Consider the following 13,867-nt stretch of genomic DNA (forward strand, 5'->3'; position numbering starts at 1 on the left):
AAGTGTATGAAATTTGCGTAATTTTTGTTTACATGGGAAGGTGGCTGATTGCTGTTAGAGAGTTTGCTCATTTTTTATGATTACAAATGTGATGCACAAGTATTGAGAGATTGATACAAGGCGAACCTTTTGTAGAATTATTTTTACACTAACATCACATCCACATTGCAGATTCAAGTCGTCAATCTGGAATCATATCTCTAGCTATTAATTGGTCACATAATTGCTGTTTGTAAGTTGTAACATAAGATTGAACCCGGAAGCCTGACATGCTACTTTAGCACTTGGCAAATATTCCTCATTTATAATGGTTGAAAGTATAATGACTTTCATAGATTTTCATTCTAAATTTCCTTCGAGCTCTTTTTAGAACACCCCCCCCCCCCACCTCTCCTTCCCTTTTAACAGCATTCGCTATTAGATGCAAATTGCATTTCAGATATTTAATGCCAATGATCATTCGTAAATGTATTAAGACTCAGTTCTGTGTCTTGTATTCCTCCAAGAATGTGCCTTTTTCAATAAAATTAAATGTAGAAGAAATGGAAGGAATAAATGAATTCAACTCTCCTCTCTAAAACTTCTACTCTGGGAAATTTTTGTGTATTCATTCTACATTGTTTCTCTGATTAGTAGCACAGATTAACACTATTACCTTGTGAAGGAAAAGCAACATGATTATGCCGGTCAAGTATATTCTGCTCCCACATCGAGCAATGAGGAAAAGGAAGTTGCTTGTGGGAGTTTGAGGATGAAATTTGATCACATTACTCAAAACTGATATCTTAGTTTCATTTTGCGATGTTGAGATTATATGATGAAGTTAGACGACTGCAGTGTTACTCATCTTTCACCCTATAATCTTGTTTCATCAAATTTCTAGGATTTCTATCAACTTCTTTAATGATTTGGAGTTGATTTTCTCTTTCATGTGTTGATGTCTCTCTATCTTCTCATTTTGAAGCTAAATGGTTTGTTCAGTTTTTATTATGAGATTCTTTTTTCATTAGAGGTTCTTGCTAAATTACTGAAGAAGAAAACTGAACTTAATTTTTGGCTGTAAGATTCATATGATTGTTCATTCTATCTATAGTAATCCATCTCTTTACCTATTTATCGTAAATCCTAGCTGTATAATTCCAAATACTATTTTGTTCCACATGACTAATTAAATGCAAATTGGTCAATAAGAGATTAACTTGCATGGGATACTTCAATTAACTCTGTGGATTTCTGGATGACTTAATGTGCTGGAAGTTACTTGCCTACAACAAAGGAATGACAAGGTGAGATGGGATAAGTCACCATCAGATGTTGTATATGTTATTGAAAAAGATATTGTAAATTTAATTGCTCCTGGCTATGATTGCATACTAGTGGTCAATTCTGCTGAAACTACCGGAATATTGTGGGACTATAAAACTCATTGATGAGCTTTGACCTTGAGTATATGTCTTTGATCTTGGTGGTAAACTAACAAAAGTTCCTTGGAAATAATATTGTTCATGTCATTACTTGTGAATAGGGATTCATAGGGTCATGGTGCTATAAGTAAGAAATAGATTTTTACTTATTTCTTCGCGAAGCACTAGGCTTATGTATTATTATCCCCTTCCCTCCTCTATCACATCCAGTCAATGTGTTTTAAGATTTTTGTATTTTAAGATGGTTGGTGACAACATATGTTCAATTGGTGATGCAATTTCATGAATTTATCTGATAATTGTCTACTAATAATATACTTCGTATGCGTTAACTACAAATGAGAGAAAGTCAATTGTTAAATTCTTACTTCATTTTGATATTATGGCATGCCGTCTTGCCTTGTTGTTGTGCTATGTCTCATCAATGGTAGATGCTTTTATCAGTTCTCTTTTCTTTCCTTTGAAGTCATTTATGTCCATCCAAATACCTAATCATTTTTAGAGATCTAAATCATATGACATGTTTGACATGCTAGAGAGTGGTTTCAATTAGACTCTGTATGTTATCATGATTCAGACATTGCTTGTAGCAGTAATGAATACTTGATGTGAAGCACATGACTAATCCAAATTATTCTGAAATACCAAATGGCCAACAATTGTTGGATTCTACCCTAATTCTGGCTCATGATTATGTTAAAATTCTCTCTCTCTCCCTTTCTGTACTTCTGAGTATTGTCAATTGAAAATATTTGTGGGGGGACTTGTGAAGAAGAAAGATCAAGTTGCTGCAACTTTTTAGACTTTACCATTATTTGACCCCTTTTCTCCTTTGTTATTGAGTTAAAGTACTACCCCTCAGTGTCGGAGAAAAACTTAGAAAGCTCTAATTCTACGCATACTCTAGCAGATAGGAGGAAGTTCTTTTCTTGTCTGCTTTTCGCTTTTGTTCTACATAACGCCTCTATCTGCTAAGTTTTAGGATTCTTATTCACTTCCCATTTCCTCCTTTTTTTCTATTTTAGTATTTTAAGATTCTGCACGTAAGTATTTTATGGAATTAATTCTTTAATTTGTTAACTAGTTAAAAAAGATGAAGTGCTGGGAAACCATGGAGAACATATTCTCAAAATCATAATGCAACGTGGTGAATTGTTATCGACAATCATATGTTCTGTTGGATGGCATTTTCTGGTGCAATTTAGACTGAAGAGTCATTAGAGTAATTAAAAAGTAAATTTGCATGAATTTAGAAAAGTGACCAATAAAGAAAAAATTTTGACAAAGAGTTCTGGACAGAATAAAATATAGGGAATAGAATAAACTAGGAAAGTAAGCTGCCAATATACTTGCAAATTCTAATAGATTCAGGGTTGAAGTGTCGTTTTGAGTCAGAATGTCTGTTTCAATCAGCAGGTCTACCCCAAATTAAAGTGAGAAGAAAGCTATTCTCTGCTAACAGGGATGCATTTCACTAGCCAGCCAATTGGCCATGATAATGCAGCAATCGTAATGCATGCAAGCCATTGTTCCCAGTTCAGTCTCTTAGTGTTCGCAAACCTCTGCAAGAACTCCACCATAATCACTTGAAGAACCACTGTAATTCCTACTATGCCAATGAATAGTTTGTTCTTCTGTATTCCTTCAAATATGTTCTTCCTCTCCAGCTTTCTTGCATTGAATTCATTGAAAAGTTGGCAGAGAACAAAGCTATTGAAAATGATGGTGTCCTTAACCTTCTTGTTCACACCAAAGATTGAGCTTCCTCTAAACTGTAGCACCAATAAGACAGTTACCTGATAAAGAGCCTGAGCCATGAGATTTCTCCACATGATATTGGTTATAAGGGGTTCACTTCGACCTACAGGTTTTTTATCCATGAGGTCATCAGTGGGTTGTTCAGTTGCCAAAGCCAATGCCCCTAGTGTATCCATTATGAGATTCACCCAAAGAAGCTGGATAGCTGTGAGTGGGACTTCACCTGATGATATTGCAGCTACGAAGTTGATAACCAGGGCTGCAACATTCACTGTGAGTTGAAACTGGATAAACTTTTGGATATTGTAATATACACATCTGCCCCACTTCAGTACTGTTACTACGGAATTGAAATTGTCATCCAAGATCACAATATCCGAGCTTTCCTTTGCCACCTCGGTGCCTTGTATTCCCATAGACAGTCCAATATCTGCTTCTTTCAGTGCAGGGGCATCGTTGGTTCCATCACCTGTGACTGCTACCACCTGGCCTTTCTGCTTCAAACATTGTACCATCAGAAGCTTGTCAAAGGGGGTTGATCTTGCCATTACCAAAATGCCATCAATTTTTTCCATTCTTTCTTCTGGTGAGTAATTTCTGAATGTTGCACCTTCAACTATTGCATTGTTCAGATCTTCGTTGGATTTGAGAATTCCACAATCCAATGCTATTGACCGGGCTGTGAAAATGTTGTCTCCAGTAATCATTTTGATGCTAACTCCAGCTTTTCTGCAAGATTCTACAGCAGCTTTGACTTCTGGTCGACAAGGGTCCTTCAAACCCACAAACCCTAACAATGTCAGTCCAGTATCTGGAAGATGTTGACATTTTAGTTGACTTTCTTCTGTAAGCCTTTTGCATGCAAAAGCAATGCAACGTAGGCTTCTGCCTGCCATGCCCTGGATTATTGTTTCAAGTTGCTTTTTCTCTTCGCCATCAATATCTATGAGCATACCACTTCTGACATAATAATTTGAACACATAGCCAAAATCATCTCTGCTGCTCCCTTCCAGTGCGCATGAGTTGTCCTTGTACTACTATTGCTCCTCACCAACATCCCACTCCTTTTTTTCGCAGAATTGAAAGGTTCTACATGGACAATTTCGTTTGCATGCTTCACTTGCTGGATGTTCATTTGCATGTCGGAGATGGCCCAGGAAAGGAGAGCTGACTCAGTTGGGCTACCAGAAATTTCTGGATAAACAGAAGTGGGTGATACATGTACTTCTCCTGTAGTATTTAAGCCAACACCTTGTTTTATCAATTCAGTAACATCTGGGCTGATTTCTAGTGATTCTTTTTCCTTCCATGACTCCTTGCCTAACCAAAATTCAGTGACCTGCATCTGGTTCAGTGTGAGAGTGCCAGTCTTGTCGGTGCAGATGGTTGTGGCAGAACCCATTGTTTCACAAGCAGATAACCTCCGGACCAGGGAATGATCAGCCATCATTCTTTTCATTGAGTAAGCGAGGGTTAGTGTCACAGCCAGTGGCAAACCCTCTGGAATTGCAACTACAACAATTGTTACTGCTGAGGCAATGATACGAACAGTAGCATTCATGATGTGATTGGCATTGGTCTGGCCTTTAATAAACTCTTTTTTCCCACTTTCATCAAAAGTATGTCCTGTAAAGTAACGTATCATCAGAACCATTAGAACGAGGAAAGCCACGAATAATCCTACTTTTCCAATATAAGATGTCAGCTTGTTTAGCCGGGCCTGTAACGGTGTATGTTCATTCACGTTCTGAGTTATCGAACTCATCATCTGACCCCATGTGGTTTTCATGCCTACAGATGTAACAAGCATGTGCCCATAGCCATCCATGACCTTCGTACCTGACAGCAAAAAAGGGTTCTCGGTCTCATCGATCTCAATCTGGTCGCTTTCTCCAGTCATGCTAGATTCATCAACCTTCATTGAATGGCCATCCAAGAACAAACCATCAGCAGGAATATGGTCTCCAGTCTTCAAGAACACAATATCCCCCACAACAACATGGAAGATTGATGTGTGTTGCCTCCGCCCATCTCTCACAACTTCCACCTCAATGTTACTATTCTCGTTAGAAAGCTGCAAGAATTGCCTGCTCTGTTTGAAGTTGCTGATGGCAGAGACTGCAAGAACCAGCACAACAGCAACAAGTATACTTCCTCCATCGTACCACCCTTCTTTTAGGCCATGCTGCTTGATTCCAAAGCTAAGAGATAGAGCCGCACACAAAAGAAGTATGATAATTGTGGAATCTTTAAAGGCTTCTACAAGGAAACTCATAAAGCCTTTAACTGGCGCCTTCTTGTAAGTATTGGAACCATACTCGTCAACCCTTTTCTGAATGCTGCCCTGGTCTCCAGAAATACCATTCTTTTCATCAGTTTCAAGGATTGCTGCAAGTTTCTTGGTTCCGCCATATTTGCTCAGATCATCAAAGTTTTTGTCTTTAACCAAGTCAGCAAGTACGCTTTTGTCAACATCGAGAAAGGGTTCATGATCAAGATGATGACTATTACTGGGATCAATATCGATCGCAACATAGGATTCAGTACGTTGCAAGATAGGGCGAAAAACTAGGGCACTCGTAGAAGCTGCTTTCTTGGATAAAGAAACTACAAAGTATGTGGCTCTAAAAACCAACTGCAATCTCTTCTGGGCATTTTTGTTGCAATAATCTTTGCCAATAATGACCATGGTGTAAGGAAGGCTTCAAGAATAAGAAAAAGAAACAAACTTTGTGATTTGGTGGGGAAAAAAGGGAACGAGTAATGCTCTACTGTTGTGATTTCAAGGGCCAAAAGAAGACGACAAAAAGAGGCTCTGTTAGGCACAGGATGTTAATCGTGTTTTTATAACCGTCCTCCTGAAGAAAGTTCTATGCAATTTCATAGTTTCCTGTATTCTTAACTGTGGTAATTTTTTTTTGGAAGTTTACTTCTTCTTTTCTTTAAGTTACCGACTTGAAAATGGCTCGAGAAATCGATGAAATTTCTTTATTCATTTCCTCGCAAGTTCCAACCCATTCTTACTCAGATGTTGAGCGAGATTTTCGAGGAGTATGGTAGCTTGTAACGTGAGTTGACTACACTTTTGACTTTAAAAGATTTGTTGTCTCTTTTTTTTTTTTTTTGTTGGCTATGAATATATCATGAAACTTGAAAGTAACTTCTTTCATACATACAATGAAGTTTCATGGAAAGTAAGTCTAAACACATATCCTTTGCATGTACAAGAACATGAAATTCATTCACAAGTGTTTAACGGTAAAAGTTCATGTAAAAGTGTAATTGAGTTTATTGGAATTGATAATATGCGCGTGAATTACCCACTTATAAAACTTGCAATTTTGTTAAAATTAATTATTTATTGACTTAAAAGACTCTTTTGTGTGACTTGTTCGTTTCATTGACTCACAATTTTTCGTTGAAAAACAAGAGTAACTTCTTTTAAACCGATATGTACAACGAAATTTCTTGGCAAATCCACCTTAAGTTCTTTTTTGAACACGTATTTATTAACATATATAGTCTATGTGCAATGAAATTTCTCTTGCAATATTTATTAATCAATATGTACAATGAAATTTCTTGGCAAATCCATCTTAAATTCTTTTTTGAACACGTATTTATTAACATATATAGTCTATGTGTGAATGCAATTGCCTCCAATTGAATTGTTTGCTGATGTGGCTCTCTCCCATTAGCCGATTGGTGGTAGTCCTCCAATTGATTCCAATTTAATGAGTTGTAGTCTCTTGATTCGTCAATTGGTGATTGTCCTCTCAATTGCACATGAAAATGGTAATGTGGAGAGTTTTGATTTGTCAATTGTATTGAAATTTGGCCTTCTTTTTTTTCCCAACGGATTTTTTTTTTTTTTTTACTTTGGTCAATTGAATTGTTTTGATTGGTCAGATGTGAATGCAATGTCACATTTAATTATCACTTTTTTATTGTTGTTATCGAAAAAGTGCCCTCTTTTGCTATTAGTGGTTCATTAGTTAGCTAATAATTTCGCCCTTTCATTGCCCAACAAATCATCTTCTGAAGGCATGCATTGTGCTAAAATTTGCTCATCTCTTTTTTCCCCCAACAGATCACATTAACACAAAATTTGGCGTGTTTTTTTTCCCACCAAATCGCATCTAATTACCAATCCTTTGCAATTAGTTGTTAGTAGCTACTTAATAATGCCTTTTTTTTTATTGTCATCCAACAAATCGCGTTTGGTTAGCAGTTATTTGCAATTGTTAACAAAAACAATGACTTTTTTTTGTTGTTGCCAAAAAAAAAAACCGCATTTAATTATCATTGTTTTACAGATGCTATCGATAAGTGACCTCTTTTGCGATGAATGCTTCATTAGTTAATTAATAATTTTACCTTCTGATTGCCTAACAAGTCCTCCTCTAAATGCGTGTAGGATTGTGTTGAAATTTAACCTTCTTTTTTTTGGCCGAACGGATCGCTTAATTTTGGCCACCTTTTTTTTTGCCCCAGCCCCAGCGGATCACATTAACAAAAAAAATGGCCTTTTTTTCTCTTCCACCAAATTGCATCTAACTACCAATACTTTGCAATTAGTTGTTAATAGTTACTTAATATTGCTTTTTTTTTGTCATCCAACAGATCGCGTTTAATTAGCGATTCCTTGCCATTAATGATTGGTCAATTGTGATGAAATTTGACCTTCTTTTTTTTTCCTCAAAGGATTTTTTTTTTACTTTGGTCAATTGAATTGTTTTGATTGGTCAGATGTGAATGCAATGTCACATTTAATTATTGCTTTTTTTTTTACGGTTGTTATCGAAAAAATGCCCTCTTTTGCGGTTAATGGTTCGTTAGCTAGCTAATAATTTCGCCCTTTTATTGCCCAACAAATCATCCTCTGAATGCATGCATTGTACTAAAATTTGCCCATCTCCTTTTTCTCCCAACGGATCACATTAACAAAAAATTGGGCTTGTTTATTTTTCCCGCCAAATCGCATCGAATTACCAATCCTTTGCAATTAGTTGTTAGTAGCAACTTATTAATGCTTTTTTTTAAATTGTCATCCAACGGATCGCATTTGGTTAGCAGTTATTTGCAATTGTTAACAAAAAAAATGACTTTTTTTGTTGTTGAAAAAAAAAGTCGCAAAAAAAAAGTTGCATTTAATTATCCTTTTTTTACAGATGCTATCGAAAAATGCCCTCTTTTGCGATTAATACTTCATTAGTTAATTAATAATTTCACCTTCTGATTGCCTAACAAGTCCCCCTCTAAATGCGTGTAGGATTGTGGTAAAATTTGGCATTCTTTTTTTTTTTTTTGGCCAAACGGATCGCTAAAATTTGACCACCCCTTTTTCCCCCAACGGATCACATTAACAAAAAAATGGTCTTTTTTCCTCTTCCACCAAATTGCATCTAATTACCAATACTTCGCAATTAGTTGTTAATAGCTACTTCATAATGCCTTTTTTTTGTTATCCAACGGATCACATTTAATTAGCGATTCCTTGCAATTGTTAGCCAAAAAAAAAGACTTTTTTTGTTGCAAAAAAAAAAACACATTTAATTATCAATTTTTTTTACAGATGTTATTGAAAGAATGCCCTGTTTTGCCATTAATGCTTCATTAGTTAATTAATAATTTCACTTTTTGATTGGCTAACAAATCCTCCTCTAAATGCACGTAGGATTGTGCTAAAATTTGGCCTTCTGTTTTTTTTTTTTTTTGGCCCAACGGATCGCATTGACAAAAAATTGAGCTTCTTTCTTTTTCCCAACGAATCGCATCTGATTGCCAATCCCTTGCAATTAGTTGGTAAAAACTAATTAGTGGCAACCAATTTTGGCCTTTTTCTTCACTGTCCAAGAAAGCACATCGATTTTTTGCGGCTAATTCTTATTAATGCCTGATTAATACCAGCAGCTTAAATTAACCAAAAAATTTTCTCCTTTTACTTTTTTTCCCTGCAACTTATGCTTGCCTGTCAAATTTTTATAATTGATTGTTAACAATTAGTTATTGGCTAATTAATACCAATATGTTGGGTTAACAAAAGAAGGCTCCTTTTTTTTGTAATAAGACTTATGTTTACCTATCAATTTTTTGCAATTAATTAATTGCTCGTTCCATTTTTCACTATTGTCCAACAAATTATGTTTAGTTGTTGGTTTTTTCTCTTCATCTTTATTTGTTAATAATTAATTAATTTGTTGGCCTACGTTTTTAACCATTCAAAAAAATGCCGCTCTGTTTATATCATCTGTGCTAAGAAAATTATCTACTTTCGTATCTTTGCCTGGCAAATTGCGCTTACCCATTACTTTGCTTGATTTTAAAATGTACTTTCTATGCATTTTAATCAAATGCATCCTCACACACCTCTTTTGATTACTTTCATTTGGTGGGAAGTTGTTGTATTTTATGCGAAAGATGGGAGCTCTGTTTTACTATATTACCCAGCCTTAGTCTTTTAATTTACTCTTTCTCTCAATGTGGTTTCTCATTTTTGGTTTCTTTATCATGGTCATGTTTGTAAAAATGGAGTAACTGTCACTGTGCAATCCTGCCAGACGTCACTTTTTAGCCTTACTCTGTTCGGGGATAATCCTGCGTTTTTCCTTTGTACAATGGACACTGATATTGCCTGGTTTCTCCTAGCAGAAATTCGGCTACTTATCATCATGATCAGTGGTAAGTGTGCATCTACTGCATTGTTTCTTCTAATCTTTTGCTCTTACTTTTTCACTAGAAAGAAAAAAGGTACTTTATGAGCTTGCTTTTTCACATGCTCTTGCGTCTTTTAGACTTTCCTCGTTGCTAATTTTTTGCATTGGTTTCAACTTGCAGAGTTGCTATTGCTACTGTGTTGCTGGTGAGTGTTCTGCTTCAAGATCATTTTACTTAGTCTCTCTGCATGTGTTGAGCTTTTTAAAAAAAAATAATAATAATTAGCTTATTACCTTGTTATTTCTCTTCTTTATCAGTTTCTTTCTTTTCTCATGCAGTTTTGTCCCTTTAATTTTTTCACTGCTTTTTAAACTATTAACAAGAGTTTATTTTTTCCTTTTTCCCTTTCTTTTCCCTGTTAACTTTTGCATGATCGTTTTTATTGTGGTACCTCCTGCTCTTCTTCGATTCTACTGTGTGGATTTTCTGCAGGCAAACAGGTTGATGTTTCTGGTTCTCCTCTCTTCCCCCTTTCTTTTATATTTTACCATTTAGATTCCATTTCTTTTACATGTATTTTCTGCTACCTTGTTGGTTGCATGTTGTTTCAGTCTTGTTTCATTGACTTTTGAATTGTCGAACCTTGTTTGCTTCTTGCCATTTCTTGTTTGCTACATGTACAAGATTATTACCTTCTAGCTCATTACTTGCTTATTAATTTTAGCTTAGTATTTTACAAACCTGTTCCTTTTTTTTGTTAATTGGTAAAATTTTACCTTTTTTATATAGTCCTTTGACATTGTACACTTTGAACAATTAGAGTGAATGGGTAGATGTTCTACTCGCCACAAAAGGTACGCAGAAATGCCATGCTTAGAAAAAAAAATGAGCTTCTGCGCTATCGAAGAGAAGATAGGGCTGCCAAGAAAAAAGAAAAGCACTTTCTCTCGCGTATTCATAAGGTTCCACTTGATTATGTGGAAACAGGTGTTTCTTTTCCTGAAACTGGCACTATCCCGTGTGATAGTGGAAAGCAACCTTTTATGCATGGCCAAATGCTAGAAAGTGGGGGTTTTAAGAATGGCCACGATAATGTCAATGTTGTTGCTGAAGCATTACAATACATGTCATCTCATGAGTCTGCTTCCTTTAATCTTCACAGTCGTTCTGCTTCCTCTTCTAGGGAAATGCATTGTGCACCAACAATAGTTGTATTGGGAGGTACTATCAGTGTCGCCCTTTCCTGGCCTTTTTCTTTGTGTCCATTTCTTGCTTTTGAAAACATCCTTGTTCTCTTCTCCACTGATTGATCCTTCCATATTGTTGTTCTGTGCAAGTAAGTAAACCTTAATTTGCGACCTGCAGAACTTCCGCTCATTGATACGGCTAATCTTAGGAGCTGTCAACCAACATCCCTCCATGGAAATAGGAAAAGCTTAGGCTCCTATTCTTGTACAGCTACGCCTGATCTTCGTCTATTTAACAAAAAGAATAGGAACTCTGCCTCTATAACAGTATTGATGAACTAGCAAATTCTTTGGAAGCTCCTTACTGTGATAAAGAGATCTAACCTATGCACAATCTTTTTGAACATGTGATTGAATATTGTCTTTTTACTGATCTTTCCATGAATTCTAAAGAGTTGTATTCTCCTCTTCCTGAGTGCCAAAGTTCTGGAACAAAAACTGCTTGCTCTGAACCTCTTATGTTGATTGACCAAACAAGCAGCTTTCCTCATCTGTCTGATGGAACCATGCAGCCCTTTTGCATTGACAAACAAATTTTACCTTATAATGAACTTTTTGAAAATGTTGTTAGGTTCTCTCCTTTGCGTAATCCTTACATGGACTTTGGAAAAAATCAACTTGTCTTGAATGATATCCATAAAGAATTATATTTGCAAAAGAAACTTTTGTCTCTGAGAAGCAATCTTCTGCACCAGCATCTACTTCTCAAGGAATATATTCCTTTGGCTTTTTCCATGTGATTGTCAATTCTTTTTTCCTTGTCCACTTAGATCCACAAAAAAAAATATATTTTTCAGTTCTATTTGGCTGGAACTTTCATACTTTGCTCACTCTATTGACTGTACACATTCAAATGCCCCTGGACCTTTTTATTCAGCTTGTTCCTTTATATAGTTGTAGAAATCTCTTTTGTTCAAGATAGAGAGTCTAACAAGTCTACTAAAAAAAGTGATTTTCAAGGGAAAAAAAGGCGCCATCATAGTTCTTCTGCCTCCTATCTAAAGATCAACCTTCTGGTCAAAATCATGATTGTCGTGAAAGTATGAGGAAGCAGACTCCGGGTTGGCTTTTTATATCTCCTTCTCTTTCTATAGCTTTCCAGATTATGTTATTGATTAGATTAATAAAGGCGCGACTTAGTGCAATTTGCAGCTATAGTTTGAAATTAAATGTAGCGAGGCCTCGCAGAGGTCACTAACAAAGGTCTTTTTCAACTTGATGAGATCCCTCATGAAGCCATTACCCTTCCAGATGCTCTTAATTGTGAACACTGTGGAGCTAAAATGTTCTATTTGGAACCTCCTAGCTTTTGTTGCTCTGGCGGAGAGATCTCTATTGTGGCTCCACTGATGCCTTATGATCTTAAGTGTTTGTTTATTGGAAATGATGAAGAAAGCACTCACTTTAGAAATAATGTTTGAACCTATAATAATAACTTGGGATTTACGTCCTTAGCTGCGAGATATGACCCGAAATTGATCAAAAATACAAAAGTTGTTTATACCTTCCGTGTTCAAGGCCAGATTTATCACTTCCTCAATGGTTTGACGCAGCTAGGTGACAAACCATCTAGAATCTAGTTCTACTTCTTTGACACTGATGAAGAATTAGCAAAAAGAACTGGAAACTGTGAAAAGTTATGCGAAAGCACTTTAAAATTGCTTATGCGCATCCTTTTGAACAATCCTTATACCAAACCTCAGGGATATACCCAATCTTGATAGCTATAAAATCATGCTTAATTGTTACCCTGATTTAGACTAGTGTGTCTATAATCTACCATCTGCCTTGCAAGTTGCCGCCATATGGACTGAAGATGAGAATGAATCAACATATAGGAGTGTTCATATTCAAGTTTATACTCACTCACATACCAGCCATAGGATTAATCATTACTATGGTTGTTATGATCCTCTACAGTATCCTATTCTTTTTTCTAAAGGTGAATGTGGATGGCACCATGGTATTAAAAGACTATACAAGAGGAAAAGAAATGAGGATTCTTGTGAGGGCGATTCAAATGTTGATCCTTCGTCTTGTGGCAAATTCCTTTAGCTTGTGAAAGCTAGTAGAGTTGATCTTAGGTTGTTCCTTGACTTATCAATCAAACCCACTTGATTGTGGCGTCCTCTACCGTTGAATTCGTCCTTGAGTGGTTCAAGTTTGGGTTCAACTCCATCAGTTCCGCAACGTGTCCTCTAAGATCCTAAGTTTGCTTCCGTGCTCACACCAAGACGATGCGCGGAAGCTACTGTGAGGACCTCAAAAATTTCATTATCCTCTGGAAAATTAAATCAAAATATTATTGAAAATATTAAAATTATCCAATAATATGTATTTATATTTAAATAATATTGTTTTCAATCATTCAAATGTTACATTTCAATTTATTTGAATTTTTAAGATTTAATTGACGGTTCGCGTTCGGCAAAACCCTAAGTTGAGTTTTCGCGCACCGACTCGCGAATTAGTCCTAAGTTGAAATGTAGTATATGTAGAGGCTCTAAAAAGGTATAATTAAGTTGGAGAAATGTTAGATGAGGAATGTGAGGACTCGCAATTTATTTCTTTTAAATTCCCATTCTGAGGTTATTTAATTAGTTAATTGTTCAATTATTTCGAATATTATTTTCTAGCCCTATTGGACCCAATTCTATAGCATTATAGCTCATGAGTAATTTTAAGGCAATTAGTTCGCAATTCAAGCCTTGAAAGTTGTTAAGTGTGAATAGTGCCCGTAGGCTCAGGAATAGTAACTGACTTGAGAGTTCATGAGCCCG

At 36.0% G+C, this 13,867-nt stretch overlaps 1 protein-coding gene across 1 annotated transcript; it reads right to left on the reverse strand.

Moving 5' to 3' along the window:
* Nucleotides 1–2,869: 2,869 nt before the first annotated feature.
* LOC113766321 (calcium-transporting ATPase 12, plasma membrane-type-like) lies at nt 2,870–5,872 on the reverse strand. The gene has a single exon (XM_027310525.1). The coding sequence runs from the start codon at nt 5,870–5,872 to the stop codon at nt 2,870–2,872; it is 3,003 nt and encodes a 1,000-aa protein (XP_027166326.1).
* Between the last annotated feature and the right edge of the window lie 7,995 nt (nt 5,873–13,867).

This window comes from Coffea eugenioides, chromosome 3 (assembly GCF_003713205.1).
Source record: "Coffea eugenioides isolate CCC68of chromosome 3, Ceug_1.0, whole genome shotgun sequence".
Lineage (NCBI taxonomy): Eukaryota > Viridiplantae > Streptophyta > Magnoliopsida > Gentianales > Rubiaceae > Coffea > Coffea eugenioides.